At 44.3% G+C, this 25681-nt stretch overlaps 1 protein-coding gene across 4 annotated transcripts in view; it reads right to left on the bottom strand.

Moving 5' to 3' along the window:
• PHF10 (PHD finger protein 10) overlaps window positions 1–25681 on the bottom strand; it is a 307704-nt gene that overhangs the window by 194079 nt on the left and 87944 nt on the right. For all 4 annotated transcript variants that reach the window (XM_069769324.1, XM_069769323.1, XM_069769325.1 and 1 more), the window contains exons 4-5: window positions 21552–21635; window positions 12120–12253 (exon numbers count right to left, since the gene is read on the bottom strand). In XM_069769324.1, coding sequence (XP_069625425.1) covers window positions 12120–12253; window positions 21552–21635 — 218 coding nt within the window. The remainder of the gene's footprint in view (window positions 1–12119; window positions 12254–21551; window positions 21636–25681) is intronic.

The following is a 25681-nucleotide window of genomic DNA, read 5'->3' as shown; positions in this document are numbered from 1 at the left end:
ATTCCGTTACCGCTGCTATTAACCCTGTGTGTCCCCAACTATTTACTATTGATGCTGCCTATGCGGCATCAATAGTAAAAATATGTCATGTTAAAAATAATTTAATAAAAAAAAAACCTGCTATACTCACCCTCCGCCGCCTTTCCCGCTCCTCTGGACGCTCCCGGGACCGCGCCACTGCAAGCGCCAGCTTCCGCTCCCAGGGCTGGTGTGCGACAAGGACCTGCCTTGACGTCACGGTCATGTGACCGCGACGTCATCATAGGTCCTGCTTACACAAGCCCTAGGAGCGGAAGCTGGCGCTTGCAATGGAGTGGTCCCGGGAGCGTCCAGAGGAGCGAAAAAGGCGGCGGAGGGCGAGTATAGCAGGACTTTCAACGGGCCTTCGGAAGGTGAGTATGTTTATTTGTATTTTAAGTCTCTATACTACGTGGCTCTGTGCTGGGCAATATACTACGTGGCTGGGCATTCTGTAATGCTGTAGATAAGCCGCCGATGTTACCTGAAAGAGGAGAAAAAGACGTTAGATTATACTCACCCAGGGGCGGTCCCACTGCGGTCTGGTCAAATGGGTGTCTCCGGTCCGCTTCGGCGCCTCCCATCTTCATTCCATGACTTCCTCTTCTGGTCTTCACGTCGCAGGCGTACTTTGTCTGCCCTGTTGAAGGCAGAGGAAAGTACTGCAGTGCGCAGGCACCGGAAAGGTCAGAGGCCCGGCGCCTGCGCACTGCAGTACTTTGCTCTGCCCTCAACAGGGCAGACAAAGTACGCCTGTGCCGGAGCCGCGGCATGAAGCCCAGAAGAGGACGTCATGGAATGAAGATGGGAGGCGCCGTAGCGGACCTGAGACACCCATTTGACCAGACCGCAGCGGGACCGCCCCTGGGTGAGTATAATCTAACCTCTTTTTCTCCTCTTTCAGGTTACACCAGGGGCTTATCTACAGCATTACAGAATGCTGTAGATAAGCCCCTGATGACGGTGAGCTTACCTCGCCATCGATTTTGGGGGTGACAGGTTCCCTTTAATAATGGAGAGGCGTCAATAAGACGCCTACCCATTATGAACCCTATAGTAATGAAAGAGTTTTAAAAAAAAAAATAAAGACACAGCCAGAAAAAAAGTATTCTAATATTCTTAATTTAACTATACTTGCCATACTCGATCACCTGCAAAAAACTAAAAATAAACCAACCGTATACTCACTTTCCGCCATAGTACAATTAATTATTTGTGTCCCACGACGATCTCTCCTATAGAACAGTGACATCGGGTGATGTCACTGCTCTATAGACCTTCAGTGACACACTGACAGAAGACAATGGCTCATGCAGTGCATCACTGAAGAGGCTACCTGAGTTCAGGGTCTCATTTTATGGCATTGCTGCCTGGGAACTTTCTCACACAGCAGTGCCACAAGTGAGACTAGGGACTATTTTTTACAGTGGTGGAGGAATACAGTGCGGAAGGATACCTTCCATCATTGTATTCCTGGAGCCCCTGGAGAGCGGTCGCATCAGCTAATGCTGTTGCTCTCCACGGAAGATCGTCGTGGGACACTCGTTTTAATTGGATATCTGCGGATCAGGGAGTACAGTGTTTGTTTATTATTTTAATATTTTTTACAGGTGACACTGGCTTCGGGGATCAAAGTGACAAGTGATGGTGAGTATGTACTCTGTTATATGTTGTACGTTCTGTTATATGTTGTACGTTCTGTTATATGTTGTACTAGATGGTGGCCCGATTCTAACGCATCGAGTATTCTAGAATATGTATGTATATATGTATATAGCAGCCACATAGTATATAGCACAGGCCACGTAGTATACCGTGGCCTGTGGTATATACCATGTGGCTGCTATATACATATATACATATGGTAAAATACCCGATGCGTGAATATAGGCCATAGGCCACACAGTAAATAACACTGCCCACGTAGGATATAACACGGCCCACACAGTATATAGCAGCCACGCGGTATCTAACACAGCCCACATAGTATTTAGCAGTGTGAGCACCATAAAAAATAGTTATATACTCACCCGCCGGGATCCACAGAACTTCTGATGATGCGCGTGCGGCTGCCGACATCTTCCGTTCCCAGGATGCATTGCAAACTTACCCAGATGACTTGGCAGTCTCGCGAGACCGCTAAGTCTTCTGGGTAATTTCGCAATGCATCTCTGGGAAAGGAAGCTGGCGGCAGGCGCGAGCGCATCGTCGGACTATGGTAGGTGAGCATAGCAGGTTTTTTTTATTTTTTTTATTTTTAACATTAGATCTTTTTACTATTGATGCTGCATAGGCAGCATCAATAGTAAAAACTTGGTCACACAGGGTTAATAGCAGAGGTTACGGAGTGCGTTACCCGCGGCATAACGCGGTCTGTTACCGCTGGCATTAACCCTGTATGAGCGGTGACTGGAGGGGAGTATGCGGGCGCCATGCACTGACTGCAGGGGAGTAGGGGAGGGACTAATCTGACTGTGCCCGTTGCTGATTGGTCGTGGCAGCCGTGACAGGCAGCTGGCGAGACCAATCAGCGACGCGGGATTTCCGTGACGGAAGTTGCAGACAAAAAGACAGACGGATGTACCCCTTAGACTATATATATATATATATATATACATATATACATATATATATATATATATATATATATATATATATGTTCTGTTATATGTTCTATGTTATATGTTCGGTTATGTGTTATATGTTGTATGTACTGATATATGTTGTATGTTCTGTTAAGTTATATGTTACATGTTCTGTTGTATGTTCTGTTATATGTTGTATGTACTGTTATGTTGTATGTTATGTTATATGTTGTATGTACTGTTATATGTTGTATGTTACATGTTGTATGCTATAGGTTTTATGTTATATGTTTGTGTTTTTTTTTGTTTGTTTTTTTACACTCAACACATTAGCCGGATGATGGGACTACTACTGTCCCATCATTGGCTAATGTGTCAATCACTGTCATTGTTGTACACACACATACACAGAGACCCCCGACAGGCCCGCACAGACCCCCAAAAGGCCTGTACAGACCCCCAGGCAGCCCGCACAGACCCCCAGCAGGCCGGACGGACCCCCGGCAGGCCTGCACACACAGACACACACAGTAACCGCCCACACTCTTCCCCCCTCCTGAACTGCAGCGTTTTCACCCGCAGCTAAACAGATCTTTTTTTACATCTGCGGTTTTGCTGCGGAAGTGCCCGACTCAATACAAGTCAATGGGTGCAGAAACGCTGCAGATCCGCACAAAGAATTGACATGCTGCGGAAAAAAACAACTGCGTTTCCGCGCTTTTTTTCCGCAGCATGTGCACTGCAGATTTGGTTTTCCATAGGTTTACATGGTATTGTAAACCGCATGGAAAACTGCTGCAGATCCACAGCGTCAAAAGGACCACGGATCCGCGGTAAAAACCACAACGTGTGAACATGGCCTGATAGTTATTAGGGCCATAAGGGGTGGTTGTACCAGGTGTGCATCCATTTCCTAAAGAGTTAAAATAGCTAGTGAGGTGTGAGCCAAGGGCAGTTGCATATTTTTTTGTAGTGTAGGGCAGAGAACCCACCAGATGTAGTTATTTGTTTCACTTGAGCACAGGGGCAGCTTTTTCTACTTCAGAAGAAGAAACAGGTTGGTTTATAAGGTTACTGGGACAATCTGTTGCAACAGGATAATTACCCAAAACACAAATCTAGATTATGCAAGGGCTATGTAACCAATAAATAAATGGATATAGTGCTATGCCACATACATAATCTCCAGACGTCAACCAGATTGAAATGGTTAGGGATGACAACAGAGTAAAGGCAAAGCAGCCAATTAGTGCTCACACCTCTGGGAACGCAATTCTAGATGACTACCTGACTATCAGCAGTATTGTGCACAGTAACCTACCCACAGATTCACGTCGGTGCAGTTATACTGATTAGGCCTGCGTCACACACAATGCATAAAAAAAGTCTGATTTTCACGGCCGAGTTGTAGAAATGTTCCCCAACAGTGATCCGTATGTCATTCGTGTGCAATGAGAGGATGCAATTTTTTCTCATTAAAGTCTGTGTGACATCCGTATGGCGAGATTTTCTTGCTGGCTTGCAAAATGGACATATAATGGATCCATTGCCTCAAATATTCATGCAAACATATAGGGTAGCACGAAGGATCAGTGGTTAGCTCTGCAGCTTTGCAGGGCTAAAGTCCTGGGTTCAAAATCCCGCGTAGGACAACATCTGCAAGGAGTTTGCATGTTATCCCAATGTTTGCGTGGGTTTCCTTCGGGTACTCCGGTTTCCTCCCACATTCCAAAGACATACTGATTGGGAATGTAGATTATGAGCCCCAACAGGGATAGTGATGATAATGTCTGCAAAATGCTGCGTGTGTAAAATTTTGGAGCGGAAAGTATTAAATTAAAAGATTAATTCACGGAAAAAACTGGAGTGGGCTCCCGCGCAATTTTCTCCACCAGAGAGGGAAAGCCAGTGACTGAGGGCAGATATTAATAGCCTAGAGAGGGACCATGGTTATTGCTCCCCCCCCCCCAATGGCTAAAAAAATCTGTCCCCAGCCACCCCAGAAAAGGCACATCTTTAAGATGCGCCTATTCCAGCAATTAGCCTTTCTCTTCCCATTGCCCTGTGGTGGTTGCTATTGTAAGGTGACATTAAGCCTAGTTAATAATGGAGAGGTGTCAATAAGACACCTATCCATTATTAATCCAATGGTATGAAAAGGTTAAAAATACACACATACATTAAGAATAAAGTCTTTTAATGAAATAATGAAACACAGATTTAACATCTTTTATTGCACTCTCAATCCAAGCGAAGGCCTCGTTCTTCCGCAAAATAAAAAAACAATATCCCATACCTGTCCGCCAAACAGTCAAGTCCCATGCAGCAATCCATCTCAAGGGGTTAAATAGTTTACAGCCCGGAGCGGTTTTAATGCTACCGGCCGGGCTGTAAACCACGGAGGAATGAGTGAAAAGCTGCCTGCGCAGCCTCCCCGCCTGAACTCATTAGCGTGGGAACGTTTTTGAAGATTTTACCACACTGTCAAGTTCACCTCAGGTCAGGCGGGGAGTCTGAGCAGCCTCAGTGACGTCAGCTGTAGTCACTGAGCATGCGCAAACTCCCCACCTGATGCGGTGAACTTGACAGCGTGGGAAAATGTTCAGAAACTTTCCCACGGTAATAAGAAGAAAAATCGCAGCATAATCGCATGTTCAGTGTCCAGTTAATAAGTGTTCTTGATGTTATTGAGCAAGATTTTTTTTTTTAATACAATTTCAAAATGGCACCCGCCGCACCTGCGCAATAGCACCTATCGGTGTGTATAGAGATCAGATAGCTACTATTGCGCAGGCAGCACCATCTTGCTGGAAAAGAAAAAACACGGGTATTACTTACCTGGTAATGTGTTTTTTCATGACACATGACGGCACCACGAGAGAGGGGATCCGTCCTTGAAGGACAAGAAACCTTCAAGATAAAAGGGGCGGCTCCTCTCCCCACATCAGTTGTTTTACAAGAAGAACTCAGCAGGTTAGTGTACACATAAATAATACATCCTTTACAATTCTAAATACCAACACCCGAGGAAGTGTATAATACTAATAATGGACCCAACTAATGACGTGATGAACAGGGTGGGAATATAAGGGTGCTGTCATGTCTCATGAAAAAACACATTACCAGGTATGTAATAACCGTGTTTTTCCATCATACATGACGGTACCACGAGAGAGTTACAGTGATTTGTATTCTCTTTTAGGGAGGGATCACTGTTGTAACACTCTTCTCCCAAACGTCAGATCAGAGGTAGCAGATACAGTACAGACCAAAAGTTTGGACACGCCTTCTCATTTAAAGATTTTTCTATATTTTCATGACTATGAAAATTGTACATTCACACTGAAGGCATCAAAACTATGAATTAAAACATGTGGAAGCATATACTTAGCAAAAAAGTGTGAAACAACTGAAATTATGTCTTATATTCTAGGTTCTCCAAACTAGCCACCTTTTGCTTTGATGACTGCTTTGAACACTCAATTTTGAATAAATCCCCAACAGTGTCACCAGCAAAGCACCCCCACACCATCACACCTCCTCCTTCATGCTTCACGGTAGAAACCAGGCACGTAGAGTCCGTCCGTTCACCTTTTCTGCGTTGCACAAAGACAAGGTGGTTGGAACCAAAGATCGCAAATTTGGACTCCTCAGACCAAAGCACAGATTTCCACTGGTCTAATGTCCATTCCTTGTGTTATTTAGCCCAAAAAAGTCGCTTCTACTTGTTGCCTGTCCTTAGCAGTGGTTTCCTAGCAGCTATTTTACCATGAAGGCCTGCTGCACAAAGTCTCCTCTTAACAGTTGTTGTAGAGATGTGTCTGCTGCTAGAACTCTGTGTGGCATTGACCTGGTCTCTAATCTGAGCTGCTGTTATCCTGCGATTTCTGAGGCTGGTGACTCGGATAAACTTATCCTCAGAAGCAGAGGTGACTCTTCGTCTTCCTTTCCTTGGGCGGTCATCATGTGAGCCAGTTTCTTTGTAGCACTTGATGGTTTTTGCCACTGCACTTGGGGACACTTTCAAAGTTTTCCAAATTTTTCGGACTGACTGACCTTCATTTCTTAAAGCAATGATAGCCACTCGTTTTTCTTTACTTAGAATTTGTATTATGGCAAGAAAAAGCAGCTAACAGTCTATTCAGTAGGACTATCAGCTGTGTATCCACCAGACTTCTGCTCAACACAACTGATCCCAACCACATTTATAAGGCAAGAAATACCACTTATTAAACCTGACAGGGCACACCTGTGAAGTGAAAACCATTCCCGGTGACTACCTCTTGAAGCTCATCAAGAGAAGGCCAAGAGTGTGCAAAGCAGTCATCAAAGCAAAAGGTGGCTACTTTGAAGAACCTATAAGACATAACAAAAAAGTGTGAAACAATTGAAATTAAGTATATAATTCCACATGTGTTAATTCATAGTTTTGATGCCTTCAGTGTGAATGTACAATTTTCATAGTCATGAAAATACCTATAATGTTTAAAAAATGTAGACGGAGAGGACCAAGTGGCCCCCTTACAGATTTGGTCGCTGTTAGCATGAGCTCTCTCCGCCCTAGACGTTGCGATGGCCCTAATGGAGTGGGCTTTTTGACCGTGTGGAACAGCCCTGCCTGCACTATACGCTAGAAAAATGACCTCTCTCACCCATCTAGTGATAGTTTGTTTTGAGGCCTTAAGACCCTTTTGACCCCTGGAATGACACAAATAAAGCCCTCGATCTCCTCCAGGATTTTGTCGCCTCTAAATACTGCAAGATACATCTCCTGACATCTAGGCAATGGAGCCTCTCCTCTTTCTTGTTGCTAGGGTTAGGACAAAAAGAGGGTAGGATTATTATATCCTGAGCCCTATGGAATCTTGACACCACCTTGGGGAGATATGCTGGATCTAACTTTAATACAACCCTGTCATCCATAATTTGTGTGTAGGAAGGATCTGCCGATAACACGTTTAAATGCTCAACCCTACGGGCCGATGTAAGGGCCACTACCAAGGCTGTTTTTAATGTTGGTACTTTATCTGATGTTGTATTTAATGGCTCAAAAGGGCTTTCTGTCAGAGCTGTCAATACTAAATTTAGATCCCATCGTGGAGGAGTAGGGGATGGAACAGAGTTTTTTCCATATCCTCCCATAAATCCTGGTCGTTACTGGTTTTCTGCTACTAAGTAAGGTGGATATTAAACCAGTTGAGAACCCTTCTTTTTCTAACAACGACCTTTCAAATGCCAGGCTGTCAAATGCAGCCCAGAATTCTGCGGGTGGCTAAAGGGACCCTGTGTTATAAGGTCCTGGCCAGTAAAACCATGGTCTCAACCAAAAGGGAGCTATTACAATCACCCTGGCCTTGTCCTCCCTGATCTTCAGAACTGCTGGGATTAGACATATCAGTGGGAAGGCATACAAGAGTCCTGACGTCCATTCTATGCTGAAGGCGTCTACTGCTAACGGACTGTCTGCTGGGTTTAGGGCGCAGAATTTCTGAACCTTTTTGTTGGTTTTTCAGGCAAAGAGGTCTACACTGGGTCTTCCCCACATGTGCACTATTTGTTGAAAAATTGACTTTAAGGACCATTCTCCTTGCCTTAAGCAGTTCCTGCTTAGAAAGTCTGCTCTCAGGTTGTCTATACCGGATATGAAGGGCCGATAATGAGAAGAAATTCTGTTCTGCCTTAGCCATGAGTTTTTTTGGTTATCTGCATCAGTGACCGAGAACGGATGCCCCCTTGGTGGTTTACATATGTGACCGCTGTTCAGTTGTCCAATAGGATTCTCACATGATGCCCTGTTAAGCGTGGAAGTAACCTCTTTAGCGCTTTTTCTATTGCTAGGAGTTCCCACTCGTTTGAGGATAGATTTTTCTCCTCCTGAGCCCAGGGGTCTTGGACCCATAGTGTGTCTGAGTGAGCCCCCCACCCCCAAGGACTGGCGTCCGTTGTGATGATTTTGGAGGCTGTATATGTCCAGTGGACTCCTCTCGGAGATGACTATCTGTAACCACCATCTGAGTGATTGGAGTACAGAGACTGGGAGAATGAGCTTCTGCTCTAACTGCCCCTGAAGTTCCAGGTCGTTCTGCATCACACACCATTGCAGTTCTCTTGCATGGAACTGGGTCCATTTTACTGCTGATATGCAGGAGGTTAGGGACCCTAACACCGACATGGCTCTTCTTAAAGTCATTTCTGTTTTTTGTTTTTATTTGTTTGATCTTTTCCTCTTTCTCCTCTGGGAGGCGACACTCCTGTGCCAGAGTTCACAGTTATCCCCAAGAAATTCTGGATCATCGCTGGCTCCAGTTTGGATTTTTTGAGGTTTAGTTTCCATCCTAGTGTCTGTAGTGTGTCCATCACTATTCTGACTTGCTCCTGACAGTGAGAAAAATGTTTCCCCACTATCAGGAAGTCGTCTAAATAAGGTATTATCAGAGTATCTTTCTCTCTGCTCTCTGAGATGTGCTGTGACTTCTGCAATCAATTTTGTAAATACTTGTGGGGCTATTGCAATCCCAAAGGGCAGAGCCCTGTACTGAAAGTGATGCAACTGGGACCCCATCTGAACTGCCACCCTGAGAAACTTGCGATCTTGTTGTCTGATTGGGACGTCGTAATAAGCGTCCTTTAGGTCTAGAACTAACATATAACACTGAGGATATAGGAGTTTCACTGCTGATTTTATCGTCTCCATTTTGAATGATGACGTTATTAGATACCTGTTAAGGCCTTTCAAATTTATGATTGTTCTCCAAGAATTGTCCATTTTTTTTTTAATAAGAAAAAGGGGGGATTAAAAACCTTCCATTCTTTCCTCTATTGGAACCTCTTCCAGGACATGTTTGTCTAGGAGTGATGTTACTTCCCCTTCCAGACTCCTTTGTTTTTCTAGTGGGGACTGTACTGGAGTCTGCATGTATTTTCTTGGAGGACAATGGTGGAATTTTAATTTGAGGCCTGAACCCACAATTTGTCTGATCCACGCACTGGATGGGATCCTTTCCCAGGCTGGAAGGAAGTGAGAGAGCCTCCCTCCCACCTGAGAGGGACCGTCACTGGGAGGGTTTCTTGGAATCTTTGGAAGGCTTGCCAAAATAGAAGCCTTTTCCTCCTCTGGACTGCTTGTCAAAGTTGTTTCTGTCTCTATACTGCGGTCTTCTGAATTTTCGGCTTCTCTGAAAGGAGCGCCGAAAGGACTGGAATGGCTGTTTTGGGAAATTCTTTTTCTTGTCGCCGGCTTTTTCCAATACCTCATCCAATGCCGCACCAAACAGTAAATTCCCTTCACATGGTAGAGAGCAAACTTTCATCTTTGCCTGTGTGTCTCCCAGCCAGAATTTAAGCCATATCGCACGGCGTCTTGTATTGGCTAATGCTGCTGACTTTGCTGCCAGTCTAGCTGAGTCTGCTGAAGCCTCAGCTAGAAACACTGCCGCTGCTCTCATGGTTGGTATTGCCTCTAGGATAGTTTCTCTAGTGGCCGCGATAGTTGGCATTAGTGCTCCTGCCGGGGACTCCCATGCTGTATTCAGGCAACTGTCTGTTTTCCTGTCCAGAGGTTCTTTCAGATAACCTAAATCCTCAAAGGGCAGAGAGGATTTTCTGGCAACCTTTAAATAGCCACATCAATCTTTTGGAGCCCTATCCCAAGATGAGGATGCATGTTCCTCAAAAGGATATCTCTTCTTTAGGGAGTTGATTATCTGGTACTTCTCCGGTTTTTGCCATTCCCTCTTAACAAGTTCCTGCAGCTGTTCATTAATAGGGAATGACGTCCGTTTTTTCTTTTGAAGACCACTGAACACAAGTTCTTGGGCTGTCTTTTTTGCCTTCTTGTCTACCAGCCCCATGGTAGAGCGAATAGCTTTTAGAAGCTTATCCGTAGCCTCCGCTGGAAATGTATCTTCCTCCTCTGAGCTACTATCTGAGCAACAAGCTGTATCTGAGTCTTCCTCTGACTCCGAGAAAAAAAACAGACAACAGCATGCTGGACTTTCTTGAAGGTTGACTGGTTTTCTCCATGTCTCCCAGTGAGACCAGGGACCCCTCCTTGGTATGGTGATCTGCCCGCATGCTGTCCAAGCGGCTTCTACTGCTGCCATGGCGTATCTGGCTCTTCTCACTTGAGCAAGACCGCCTCTCCTGCACCTCTTGCTGTGGCATTAAGGCTATGTGCACACGATGCGGATTTGCTGCGGATCCGCAGCGGATTTTTCCGCACTGTGATGTACAGTACAATGTAAATCAACGGGATTTTAAAAAATAGTTGTGCAGATGGTGCAGAAAAATCAGTGCGGAATTGCTGCGGATTTTAAAGAAGTGCATGTCACTTCTTTTGTGCTGATCTGTAGCGTTTCTGCACCCCTCCATGTTAAAAATCAAGTGGCAAAAACCGCAGAAAATCCGCATCAATTTTGCATAAAAACCGCACCCAACACGCATAAAAACCGGGGCAAATCCGCAGCTGCGGATTCTGCCAGGAGATGAGGATTTTGTGCAGAAAATTCTGCACACTTTTCCTACGTGTGCACATAGCCTAAATGTTCCAGCGAAAAACTCTCCATCTTACAAACTACCATGTAACAAGAGGAGTAACAATCAACCTGGACTGGTTAGTGACACAGGGCTATGTGCTATGGATCACCTGGTTGATCCTGCCTTTTACTGGCCGCTTGGCACTCCGGTGTCTGTGCTACAATCAGGTGTATGTGTGCACCTGGCATGCTAATATTACTGATTACCTGGTTGATCGTGCCTGCACCACTTCTGGTGCACGCAAATGCAATCAATCACCTGGTTGATCCTGCATCTGTCGGCCGCTAGCGCGACGCCTGTGCCGTATAACTATGCCTAAGCGCGCCTGTGCTTATTCTCCCATCTAAGCGCGCACCCGGCCATCACTTCCGATGAACGCCGATGTTTCCAGTTCCCCTGACCCACTTGCTTTCCAAGTGTTTCTTTACTGCTCGTTTTCATGTGTTTCTTTGTGGTTTTGCTGCTTTCACTCTAAATGTACAATGTATACAATACAAGAAGAACAAGGAAAACCATTGCATGTCAAACTTATGACAAGTACAGTGTGATTGTGTTTCTGACTGTGTATATCATACATAAACACAATCTGGAAGCACTTTTTAGCATTAGTTGGTTTGTCACAACTCCCTCATCATTCAATAAAATTATAAATAAAAGGCATACAGATTCACTATTCACATAGTTTTTCTGCTCTATAGATTTTTTTTTTCTGCAATTAGAAACCCGTAGACTTCTGCAGGGTGTTTACTCTAGCAAAACGCATATGTTAATAGCAAAATGGCCAGTACGAGTCCTAAATACAGCTGGAACAAACTATTGCCTAATGGCAGAAAATATCCAGTTTACTGCAAATTTTAATAATATTTGGATTATAGGCAATAAAATGTAAAACTACCAGAAAGAAATAAGCAAATTATTGGAAAAATGTACTCATGACTTACTTGGATATTTCTTGTACTTTTGTACTGGAGTATGACTTACCGAATATTCCTTGTAATGATCAGTAATGCGTTGGCGCTCTTTTTCTTGAAGAATAACAGAGTACTCGGCATGTTTTGTAGGGTATTCTTTTATCATGAGGTCAATTACTTCATCACTTCTTAAAGCAGTCAGACCTTCAAAAATGGCAAGGAAAGAAGAGTCTGATCGTAGAGTAGCAATTCAACCAATGACATTAAAAAATGTTAACCCTGACCCTGGTCAAACACTAGAGAATTCCGTTTGCGCTTAGCTAATTCTTAAAGGTTGTCATTCCTTGACCTAAAATCAAGACTGACCTAGCCTGGACTTCTATAAATGAGGTGCACTTCTGTCATTTGACATGGAACACTTTCCAAGTATTGACAATATCTGCATAGTCAATTTCTAAAATATATCTAGCATTGCAGATTAACATCTTCACAAGTATCTTTAGTCTGCATTGATCATGTTTGTTAAAATTATAAAAAGGCAGAAAATGGTGAAAATGTAATTGTAAAAGTCTAAAACCTTTAGTATAATCATAGATGTGGGACCACATGGCGACAATGTTAAAGGATATCCCATTAGTAAACTATTAGTTAATGCTTGAATTAAACAGGCATCGGAAATGAAGATTACAGCACTTCTGAGGGTTTATGCACGCAATCAGTAGACACTGCAGGTTGGACGCTGCGTACTTGTTACAGCATAGTGGATGAGATTTCAAGAAATCCCATGTTCACTATGCGTGCACAGATGCCCGCGGCTTACATGCAGAGCCGGACATGCGGCACGTCTTTTTACAGACCGCAACAGGTCTATTTTTCTTGCAGAAACGCGAACCTCCGCAAGATTAATTTCTCCCGTACAATGTATTGGACGCAGTGAATCCGCACGGTACAATGAACACAAGAGGATTCACTTGCATTCAATAGCCAGCAGCGCTTAGGACGCAGCAGACATGTGCTGTGTCCAAAGCGCTGCCAATTCCTGAACGTGTGCACGTACCCTGACAGGTAGGTGCTCAAGTAGGATCCTGTCCTGTTATTTGAGATGTAAGGAAAAAAAAATTATGAAAAAAGGAAAGAATCTTAATGTTGAATAATCAAATAAATGTTTGAATAATCAAAATCAACAAACACAAACGTTTCGGTCTGTATCAGACCTTCATCAGTGTGAGGATTGCCCAGGTAAGCAACTTAACCTAAGGAGCTAGCTCAGAGTAAACCTAAAGCAGATCATCATTATTTTCATTTGCACAAGGAAACAAGAGAAGTGGAATGAAACTGAAAGGGAGAAGAAACAGATTAGATATTAGAAAAATCTTTTTGACATTGAGGGTGATCAATGAGTGGAACGGACTGCCCCGCGGTGGCGAGTTCTTCTTCAATGGAAGTCTTCCAACAGATGCTGGACAGACATCTGTCTGAGGTGTTTTAGTGAATCCTGCATTGAGCAGGGGGCTGGACACGACACTTGAGATCCCTTCCAACTATAACATTCTATGATTCTATGAAAGCAGCTGTCCATCACTTTGTGCAGGAGAAAAGCGCTTTCTTTTTTCTGCCAAAGCAGTGGATACCACTGCTTTACTGTGCCTTAGCTCCTTTAGATGAGTTGCTTAAAGGTAACCAGTCAGCAGGATTGTGCTGAGTAACCTACAGACACTGTCAGGTGGATGCCATTATACTGCTTAAAATGATACCTTGGTTGATTAAATCCATCTTGTGGTTGTTGTTTAATCTTTATTTTCAGCCTTGTGTTAATAATGTGCTCCGGGGCAGCCTGTGGGTGGACGGGGGTTCTTCATGCGGTGCTCTGATTAGGTATTCATCAGTAAAAATCACCTTCAGGCCGACGTCACACTCAGCGTATAAAAATACGGTCCGTATATTACGGCCGTAATACGCAGAAAAGTCCCCAAAATAGTGGTCCGTATCTCCTCCGTAGACAGGGTGTGTCAGCGTATTTTGCGCATGGCATCCTCCGTATGTAATCCGTATGGCATCCGTACTGCGTGTTTCTCTCGCAGGCTTGCGAAACCAACATACGGATTTACAATGGATCCATGGGCTCAAAAAATCATAAAAACATATATACTGTCTATATATATATATATATATATATATATATATATATCACATGTGTATATATATATTAATATTTCATCCAGCGCGAGAGCTTTAACCCCTTCATGACCTTGGGATTTTTCGTTTTTCCGTGTTCGTTTCTCACTCCCCTCCTTCCCAGAGCCATAACTTTTTTATTTTTCCGTCAATTTGGCCATGTGAGGGCTTATTTTTTTGCGGGACGAGTTGTACTTTTGAACGACATCATTGGTTTTAGCAGGTCGTGTACTAGAAAACGGGAAAAAAAATTCCAAGTGCGGTGAAATTGCAAAAAAATTGCAATCCCACACTTGTTTTTTGTTTGGCTTTTTTGCTATGTTCACTAAATGCTAAAACTGACCTGCCATTATGATTCTCCAGGTCAGTACGAGTTCATAGACACCTACCATGACTAGGTTATGTTTTACCTAAGTGGTGAAAAAAAATTCCAAACTTTGCTGAAAAAAAAAAAAAAAAAATTGCGCCATTTTCCGATACTCGTAGCGTCTCCATTTTTCGTGATCAGGGGTCGGTTGAGGGCTTATTTTTTGCGTGCCGAGATGACGTTTTTAATGATAGCATTTTGGTGCAGATACGTTCTTTTGATCGCCCGTTATTGCATTTTAATGCAATGTCGCGGCGACCTAAAAAACGTAATTCTGGCGTTTCAAATTTTTTTCTCGCTACGCCGTTTAGCAATCAGGTTAATGCTTTTTTTTAATTGATAGATCGGGCGATTCTGAGCGAGGCGATACCAAAATATGTGTAGATTTGATTTTTTTTTTATTGATTTATTTTGATTGGGGCGAAAGGGGGGTGATTTAAACTTATATTTTTTTTATTCTTTTCACATTTTTTAACTTTTTTTTTTTCACTTTTGCCATGCTTCAATAGCCTCCATGGGAGGCTAGAAGCAGGCACAACGCGATCGGCTCTGCTACATAGCAGCGATCTGCTGATCGCTGCTATGTAGCAGAATTGCACCGGTGATCAGTAACCATAGAAGTCTCTAGGACCTCTATGGTTACCATCCTGATGCATCGCCGACCCCCGATCATGTGACGGGGGTCGGCGATGACGTCATTTCCGGCCGCTCGGCCGGAGGCGGAAGTTAAATGCCTGTGTCTGCGTTTGACAGCGGCATTTAACTAGTTAATAGGTGCGGGCAGATCGCGATTCTGCCCGCGCCTATTACGGGCACATATCAGCTGTTCAAAACAGCTGACATGTCCCGGCTTTGATGCGGGCTCACCGCGGAGCCCTGCATCAAAGCAGGGGATCTGACCTCGGACGTACTATCCCGTCCGAGGTCAGAAAGGGGTTAAAGCCGGTAATTCAAACCGGCTTAATCCTAAACCCGAAATGATATGAGACATGGTTTACATACAGTAAACCATCTCATATCCCCATTTTTTTTGCATATTCCACACTACTGTTAGTAGTGTGTATGTGCAAAATTTGGGCGCTCTAGCTATTAAAGGGTTAAATGGCTGAAAAAATTGGCGTGGGCTCCCGCGCAATTTTCTCCGCCAGAGTAGTAAAGCCAGTGACTGAGGGCAGATATTAATAGCCTGGAGAGGGTCCATGGTTATTGCCCCTCCCCCCCCCCCCCCCGGCTAAAAACATGTCCCCAGCCACCCCAGAAAAGGCACATCTGGAAGATGCGCCTATTCTGGCACTTGGCCACTCTCTTCCCATTCCCGTGTTGCGGTGGGATATGGGGTAATGAAGGGTTAATGTCACCTTGCTATTGTAAGGTGACATTAAGCCAGATTAATAATGGAGAGGCGTCAATTATGACACCTATCCATTATTAATCCAGCTGAATGAAAAGGTTAAAAATCACACACACATTATTAAAAAGTATTTTAATGAAATAAACACAAAGGTTGTTTTAATATTTTATTGTTCTCTCAATCCACCTGAAGACCCTCGCTCTGTAACAAAGAAATAATAATAAACCAACAATATACATACCTTCCGATGATCCGTAACGTCCCACGATGTAAATCCATCTGAAGGGGTTAAAATATTTTACAGGCAGGAGCTCTGCTAATGCAGCTGTGCTCGTGGCTGTAAAACCCCGGGGAATGAAGGTAATGTAGGTCAATGACCTATATTTACCTTCATTCGCGGTGATGCGCCCTCTGCTGGTTGTCCTCATATGAACTCGAGCCTGGGAGCTTTCCAGGAAAGTCCCCACGCTCGAGGGACATCCAGCAGAGGGCACAGAGTATTATGTACATTAGATAGGACTGCTCTATTATGGGTATACCTTGGCGATTGGTGGAGCAGCTTAATATAATACGTTTTTTTGCAAAAATATGTAACTAAATACCCTGTATTTTTTTCATTTTTTGACCAGCACTTGCTCATTTACCGTGACTTCTTTACAACAGAGTATTTTTGACCTCGCTGTGCTCTTTTGGTGTCTTCAGGTTTCTTGGTGGTGTGAACAGGTTTCTACAGACTTGTTCACTGTGCAAGTAGCCCATGTGTTTTTGGTCCCTTTAAAGTGTGTAGTTTGCAATCATCTTCTCTTTCCCATAACAGAAATCAGCCTCTCCATGTGCCACTTTCTGATGACAGACAGAGTGTTAATACACAACAACCTATTAGAAGAAAGGCTGCAGTCTACACTAATAATGAGAAGGACTTCCTACAGGTGCTGTAGCTAAGCAGAAGTTACAGAATACACCTTAACAGTATTTTTACCTTATCATTTTTATGCATATCTTCCAACTCCAATCTGTACAAACCTGAATGTTAATTGGATGAAGCATATCAGGTGATGTGCATTTGTGTAATGATTGAGGGTGTGGTCAAAGGATATAAACACCCTTTACTCAGGTGTATAGAAATATTAGGCTGCTTGTTTTACTCAGGTAAAACAGAAAAAAAAAAAAAAAACCCAGTTGAATTCGACCTACCGGTAATTCTATTTCCAGGTAGTCCTTCAGAGAAAGAGAAAAGGTGCTCCAAGTGAGTTACCCTCAATATTTAACACAGCGAGCAAAGGATTGTACATGCTTATCTGCATGGGCTGTGACCTGAGCGATGCAGTGACCCATGTTGCAGCCAGGGGGCGCTGTGTGCGCTTCATGATGCACTTGGAGGCATAATTATGATGGTGAGTTAGGGACTGGCATTGTTGTAAATGCGTATGTGTTGCAGAGGTGCTCTGCGCTGTAAGCCCAAAATTATATGTTTATGCTGAGACTTATAGTTCCACAAGTGTTTGTTGTGTTTACTTATAAGGGAGGGCTTATAGGGCTAGTTTGAAGAGCTGGGTGGGTTAAACTAGCCATACACACACCTCCCACTTATGGGAGTGGTTACAGCTACATAATGTGACCAGGGTGTGGGTCACATGGTGAAGAGTGTATGGACCTGGAAGGTTCAGAGTGCGAGTCCTGGAATAGCCTGTGTGTTGGAATGTCCTGGGATGGACTGGATGCCTAAAAGCTCCTGCTGAGGCTATGGACTGAATGGTTAGTGTGTTGGAATGTCCTGGATTCCTCAAAGCACCTGCTCCTCAAAGCACCTGCTGAGAGTGAGAGACCTGGAATGGTCAGTGTGTTGGATTGTCCTGAAGTGGACTGGAGTACTTGAAGCACCTGGTCAGACCATGGACTGATGGCTAGTGTGTTGGAAGTGCCTGGGACTGGACTTCCAGAAAAGCGCATGGAGGGGGCCGCATCTAAAGAGCCTGTGACAGCTACTGTGTTGGGGAAGCTACAGTTCCTACTGCGGGTCTGGACTATCTGAGGTGCCCTGGTCACAAGAACGGTGACTCCAGTGAGGCAGCTTTCTCCTGGGAACCAGCACTGACAGGAGTCAGTGTGTGGAGCCGGAACTCCTGTAAGGTAACTCCAGATAACAGAGGGTTACAGGCAGAGACGTATCTGCCATTGGAACAGACAGTCGGTGAATAATGTGTTCCGTTGATGTATATAACGAACTGTAATGAACTGTTTGTGATGCAGTTTATGATGTTTAATAAACCAGATTAGACTGCTTATGTGGAGAAACCGTGCCTGAGTGCTTTAATCCTGTGCCAAGTGAGTGTCCCCCAACCCACTCAGGTAGCGCTATCAACACACCTGGTACAGTGAAGGAAATAATTATTTGATCCCTTGCTGATTTTGTAAGTCTGCCAACTGACAAAGACCTGAACAGTCTATAATTTTAAGGGTTGTTTAATTTTAACATTGAGAGATAGAATATCAAAACTAAAACACAGAAAAACAAATTGTATAAATTATAGAAATGTATTTGCATTTTACAGTGAGAAATAAGTATTTGATCACTCTGGCAAACAAGACTTAATACTTGGTGTCCAAACCCTTGTTGGCAAGCACAGCAGTCAGAAGCTTTTGTAGTTGATAATGAGGTTTGCGCACATGTCAGGAGAAATTTTGATCCACTCCTCTTTGCAGATCATCACTAAATCATTAAGATTTGTCGGCTGTTGTAGCTTTATCTCCATCCATAAGTTTTCTATGGGATTAAGGTCTGGAGACTGGCTAGGCCACTCCATGACCATAATATGCTTCTTTTTGAACCACTTCTTTGTTGCCTTGGCTCTATGTTTTGGGTTATTGTCTTGCTGGAAGACCCAGCCACGACCCATTTTTAATGTCCTGGCGGAGGGAAGGAGGTTGTCACTCAGGATTTTACAGTACATGGCTCCATCTATTCTCCCACTGATGCGTTGAAGTAGTCCTATGCCCTTAGCAAAGAAACACAACAATGTTTACACCTCCATGCTGGACAGTGGGGACGGTGTTCTTTGGGTCATAGGCAGCATTTCTCTTCCTCCAAACACGGAGAGTTGAGTTAATGCCAAAGACCTCAATTTTTGTCTCATCTGACCACAGCACCTTCTCACTTACAGAATCATCCAGGTGTTCATTGGCAAACTTCAGACGGGCCTGCACATGTACCTTATTGAGCAGGGGGACCTTGCGGGCACTGCAGGATTTTAAACCTTTACGGGATGTGTTAGCAATGGCTTTCTTGGTGACTGTGGTCAAAGCTGCCTTGAGATAATTAACAAGTTCTCCCCATGTAGTTTTAGGCTGACATCTCACCTTCCTCATGACCAAGGATACCCCACGTGGTGAGATTTTGCATGGTGCCCCAGATCGATGTCAATTGACAGTCATTTTGTATTTCGTCCATTTCTTACTATTGCACAAACAGTTGTCTCCTTCTCACCCAGCATCTTAATGATGGTTTTGTAGCCCATTCCAGCTTTTGCAGGTTTATGATCTTGTCTCGGACATGCTTAGAAAGCTTTTTGGTCTTGCCCATGTTATAGATGTTAGAGTCTAACTGAATAATTGAGTCTGCGGACAGGAGTCTTTTATAAATGGGTGACTATGTAAGACAGCTGTCTTTAATGCAGGTAACAAGTTGATTAGGAGTGTCTAACTGATACGTAGGAGCTAGAGCTCTTAAAGGGAACCTGTCACCCCCAAAATCGATGGTGAGGTAAGCTCACAGTCATCAGGGGCGTATCTACAGCATTCTGTAATGCTGTAGATAAGCCCCCGATGTTACCTGAAAGAGGAGAAAATGAGGTTAGATTATACTCACCCAGGGGCGGTCCCGCTCCGGTCCGGTCAAATGGGTGTCTCAGGTCCGCTCCAGCGCCTCCCATCTTCATTCCATGACGTCCTCTTCTGGTCTTCACGATGCGCCTCCGGCGCAGGCGTACTTTGTCTGCCCTGTTGAGGGCAGAGGAAAGTACTGCAGTGCGCAGGCGCCAGGCCTCTCTGACCTTTCCGGCGCCTGCACACTGCAGTATTTTCCCCTCATCTTTATCCTGGTATGCATGGCTCCCCATCCCTGTATGCATGGCTCCATATCCCCTATCCTTGAATGCATGGCTCCTTATCCCATATCCTTGTATGCATGGCTCCTCATCCCCTATCCCTGTATGCATGGTTCCCATTTATAAAAAATAAAAAAAAACACCGTCCTACTTCCCTTCCCTGCATGCCCTCGCTGCATCTCGTTCCGACACCAGCAGCTCTTCCTCAAGCGATCACGTGTCGCCACTCATTAAGGTAATGAAAATTCACACCACGCCTATGGGAGTGGAGTGAAGTAAATATTCATTACTATAATGATTGGGGGACATGTGATCGCTCAGCCGGAAAAGCTGCTGGCACCGGGTGGGATGAGATGCAGCGAGGGCGCACAAGGAATGTATGTAGGATGTTTGCTGGAAGCTGCGGCTGTAACTGTGCGCTATAAGAGAAATGAATATTCTCTGCCAGCGCAGTGAATATTAATTTCTCTTTAGCAGCGGCACAGGCTTTAGCTGCAGCTGCCGGCTCCTGCCTCTGACCCGCTGCTCTGCTGCTCCCCCTCCGTCTTTCTGGGACAATGACTTGTGTATAAAAAATGTGCTGAAACCACAGCTTATACACGAGTATATATGGTAATCATTTCTTGACCTACATAGGGACAGGATCACAGAGAGGTTAAAGCAACCTTTCAGTGTCTTTCAAACTAGCACAGAAGGATGGCTGCAAATAGCCTATACCAGTGTTTTCCAAACTCCAGTCATCATGGTCTCCAACAGATCTAAATATTTGAAGGCTGGTATTATCCCTCGGGACTTAGAGAGTGTTCCACCTTTCCAGTATGGGAGTCTTCTTCATCATTCCAGCACACCTGGGACCAGGGTTTAATATGCTGCTTCAATATACTCAAATATATGCTCTTGGAACATGACCAGGACCACTTTTCTACCACAAAAGCCAATATTAAGGATTTGGAAACTAAATTGTAAAAGTTTGAGGAAATTCTAAATCTTTTAAAACCCATCTCAAGGAAACTCTGAAAAGGTTTAAGAACATTACCCAGAGAAAACAGAAAAATTCCAGAGGGAGAGGATGGACTTTGAGAACCAACTGGCATACAGATGGACACACTATGGTAATCCAAGTCCTAATAGGACCAATAGACCTGCACAGGCTCCATACAATCCAGATCACTCCAAGAATTCTAAGAAAGCGGATTACCAGATACAGGAGCCAGACATTCCTCTTCCGCTATGACGGAAGGACCGGGCGAAAAAAGTTGACGGGAGTCAGATTTACCTCGCATTAGTTACCCAACGTACATTCTCATTCTTTGTCCCCATATCTTTAAAATATTAAAATTTTTAAACACCTAAGGCTTTAAGGAGCTTTATGGACCACTGCAGCTTTTTGCTGATCTTAGCTTTGTATTGGCTAAAATTAATCCAGAATATTGAATGCAGCCAAAAAGCTGTGGACACAAAAATCTATAAAAACAGAATGGACAAGAGAATATTAAAAATAGTTACCTAAGGTACACTGAGTTTCTGTAATGACGTTTAGCTCCCTCAGATAAAGTCTCTCCTTGTGTGATAGATCTCTTCGTTCTAAATCTTTAAAGAAAATGTGTCAAAATTATGAATTTCAAATTCAACAACAGTGATAAACAGTATGCAATTATATAAAAAAAAAATTAGAGGAAGCACGTGTATCGCACAATAATAAAAAGCCTCTACATACACACCTACATTATATACACTCTACTCACAAGTTAGGAAAAAATTGTTTTTCGGGTGATATTTCTGAAAAACATAAAAATTTCACGCTACAGTGGTATTTTATCAAGAAAGCAGGGCATTTAAGTAGAAGCATGTAATGGTTATTTCCTCATCTCAAACAATTTATTTAAACAAAAGCCAACAACAGTGGTGAGTTTACCCCAACAAGAAATGTCAATGTCTCAATAACTTATGTGACGTTGAGCATCAAATACAGCTTGACAACAATGTCTCATGCTGTTAACAAGTCAAGATATTGTCTGTTGAAGGATGGCATCTTCTTGAAGGGTGGTCAATAGGTCATTGAGGTTCTGAGATACAGAGTTATGAGCCTTTACACGGCATCTCAGCTAATCCCATAGGTTTTCTATGAGATTCGGGTGTGGAGAAATGGCAGGCCACTTCATTTGAGGTACCCCAGTCTCCTGTAGGCGCTCCCTAATGATGGAACCTTGAGGAGCTGGAATATTGTCGCCCATGAAGATAAAATTGTGGCTCTGTATGAAGAACACAGACCTAATGACGATATTCAAGTAGAAGGGGCAGGTCACTGTACCAGTCACAAAGTGTAGGGCAGTTCTGTATTGGCTAGACCCACCTGCCCACACTAACACCATAAAGGCTTGTGTGGTGACAGCAGTGACTGATGCACAGAGCTCTCCTTGACATCTCCAACATCGTTGGCGGCCATAGTTTCTTTTCAGCGTGAATCAACTTTCATTAGTGAACAGCACTGAAACTCAATGGTCCTGGCTCATGCAAGATAAAGACGTCTGTACCTGGTGGTGTGGCCAGGTACCCTTGCAGGTCACCTAGCACGCAGACCATGCTGATGTAAATGGTTTTGAATGATCTGTCATGACACATGGATTCCTCTCATCTCCCTTAAATGTGCCTGGAGTTGTGTGGCATTCATCAGCTGGTTCCGAAGGCATTGTCCACAATGAAGCGGTCATCAGTGTGGGATGTGGCCAAAGGACGTCCACTTCTCTGCCTTTCTGTCACTCTTCCAGCCTCTCTGTATCTCTGTTGCAATGTTGCAACCAGCTGATGACATTCTGTGACACTAAGCTCAGTGGCCACTACTGGCTGAACATCCTGCTTGAAGCCTCACAATGGCAAGGAACCAGTTGATCAATTTGTTAGGTGTTGTCTTTTGTCACATGATGTCTAAATGTGAACAGCATGATGTGGAGGACTGTGTAAATTCAAATTCTAATTGAACCCCTAAATATATTGGTCGATTCATGCATCAAACACCTGTTGTGGATTTTGCCATTAAGCTCATTGTTGAAGACAAGTTGTGAAAAAGTTAGGTATTATGTTTATATTATATACATATATAATAATTGTCTGAGGGTCACTTCCGTCTTTCTGTGTCTGTCCTTCTGTCTGTCACGGAAATCCCAAGTTGCTGTTTGGTCGCGGCAAAACAGCGACGGGCGCAGTCCGATGGGAACATGGCCGCTCCTTCCTCCCCTCCAGTCAGCGCTCACACAGGGTTAATGGCAGCGCTAATGGACCGCTTTATGCCGCGGTGTAACGCACTCCATTAACGCTGCTATTAACCCTGTGTGACCATCTGCCTATGCAGCATCAGTAGTAAAAAGATCCAATGTAAAAAAAAAAAAAAAATGATTATATACTCACCATCCGTCGGCCCCTGGATGCAGCCCAGGCCTTTCCCGCTCTTCGCGACGCTCGGGTCCATGCATTGCGGTCTCACGAGATGATGACGTGTGGTCTTGCAAGACCGATACTTCATCATCTCGCGAGACCGCAATGCACTCTTGGGAGTGACCGGCACAGTCCGGCCGCTCCCTACTCCCCTGCAGTCAGTACCTCCTCCATACTCCCCCCTCCCCCCCAAGTCAGCACCTGCCACCCACATATCGTTGTAGCAGTCCGTTAAACTGACTGCGCTACACCGCGGCATAAAGCGCGGGATTTAAATCCCGCTTCCCTGAGTGGTCATGCCCAGCCGGCGCGACCAATCAGTGACATTGCCGCAGGATTTAAATCTTGCTTCCCTGATTGGTCGCGCCCAGCCGGCGCGACCAATCTGCAACATTGCCGCAGGATTTAAATCGCGCTTCGTGATTTAAATCCCGCGCCAATGTCGTTGATTGGTCGCGCCGGCTGGGCGCGACCAATCAGGGAAGCGGGATTTAAATCCCGCGGCAATGTTGCTGATTGGTCGAGGCCACCCGGCGCGACCAATCAGCGAAGCGGTGGGATCGGAGCATCGCGAGCAGCAGGGCCAGTCACTCCCAGAGTGCATGATTTAAATCCCGCTTCCCCAATTGGTCGCGCCCAGCCGGCGCGACCAATCACGACATTGCAGCGGGAGTTAAATCGCGCTTCGTGATTTAAATCCCGCACCAATGTCGCTGATTGGTCGCGCCGGCCAGGTGCGATCAATCAGGGAAGCGGGATTTAAATCATGCACTCTGGGACCGCTCACACAGGGTTAATGCCGCGGGTTACGCACTCCTTTACCGCTGCTATTAACCCTGTGTGTCCCCAACGTTTTACTATTGATGCTGCCCATGCAGAGTCAGTAGTAAAAAACTCTAATGTTAAAAATAATAATAAAAAAAAAACCTGCTATACTCATCCTCTGTAGTATGACGATGCGCTCGCACCTTCCGGTCCCAGAGATGCATTGCAAAATTACCCAGAAGACTTAGCGGTCTCGCGAGACCGCTAAGTCTTCTGGGTAATTTTGCAATGCATCCTGGGAAAGGAAGATGGCTGCAGCCGCGCGCCCATCGCCACAGCGTAGTTGGATCCCAGGGGTGAGTATGTAACTATTTTTTATTTTAATTCTTTTTTTTTTTTTTTTTTTTTTACAGGGATATGTGCCCACACTGCTAAATACTGCGTGGGCTACATATCCCTGTTGAACAAAAAAAAATGGTGTGCACGGATTTATGAAATCTTGTATTTTTTGATGGGTTCAAAAGGTTTTTCTGGCACAGTTTGCTTCCAGATTTGGAAGTGAGAGGGGATGATATTCTGCCGTCAAAGCAAAACTGTCAATCATGCATCTGTCCTGTCAGGTACCTGTAGACATGATGTCCTCAACCCTGCTCACCTCCCAATGCAGCACTGAAAAAACCCTTAAAGTGAACCTGACAGCTGATACAGCCTACCTGATCCATGGGCAGGATGTTTCTAACACTGACGATCTCTCAGCCGTGTATGTTTGACTCTGAAATGCTGCGGCGTCACAGAGAAAAAACATACTTTGGCTTCTATTACACTAATCACACTAATGAGAAATACAGATGAGAGCTAGGTCAGAAAACATCACATAGCACTTGGGCCGCTGTTATTCTATGTGGCAGCTTCTATCATCAGTTTTTTTCTCGGCCATATTATACGTGCAAGTGAAATCGCAGCATGCTACGATTCGCACCGTATATCGGCCAAGACTCGCTAATACAAGACTATGGGTGCAAGAAAAACAACGGAGAACACATGGACCATCAGTGTGACTTGCGAGAAATACGAAAGCATTTTCCTCATTAAGCCCATTGAGCCATTAAATTAAATGGGGAAAGGCATTGAGAAATACGCATGTCATACAGATGCCATACGGATGTCACACATACATAGATGCGAGGAAATCGCATCATTGCATAGCAAACGGATTACATATGGATCACTGTTTGGGAACATTTGTGCTATTCTCGTCCGTGAAAAATGCACCGATTTTTTTTTTTTTTTTTTTTTTTTATACATTATGTGAGACTCCAGCCTCACTGTCCGAATTATTTTCTTGCGGTTTGGTCCTGGTCACTGTTAAAGGGAACCTGTCACTAGGTTTGGCAGATATAAGATACAGCCACCCGCTTTCAGAGCTTATATCCAGCATT

Source organism: Ranitomeya imitator, chromosome 5 (genome assembly GCF_032444005.1).
Source record: "Ranitomeya imitator isolate aRanImi1 chromosome 5, aRanImi1.pri, whole genome shotgun sequence".
Lineage (NCBI taxonomy): Eukaryota > Metazoa > Chordata > Amphibia > Anura > Dendrobatidae > Ranitomeya > Ranitomeya imitator.
The sequence above is the reverse complement of the archived record's forward strand: the minus strand, read 5'-3'. Positions and strand labels throughout refer to the sequence as shown.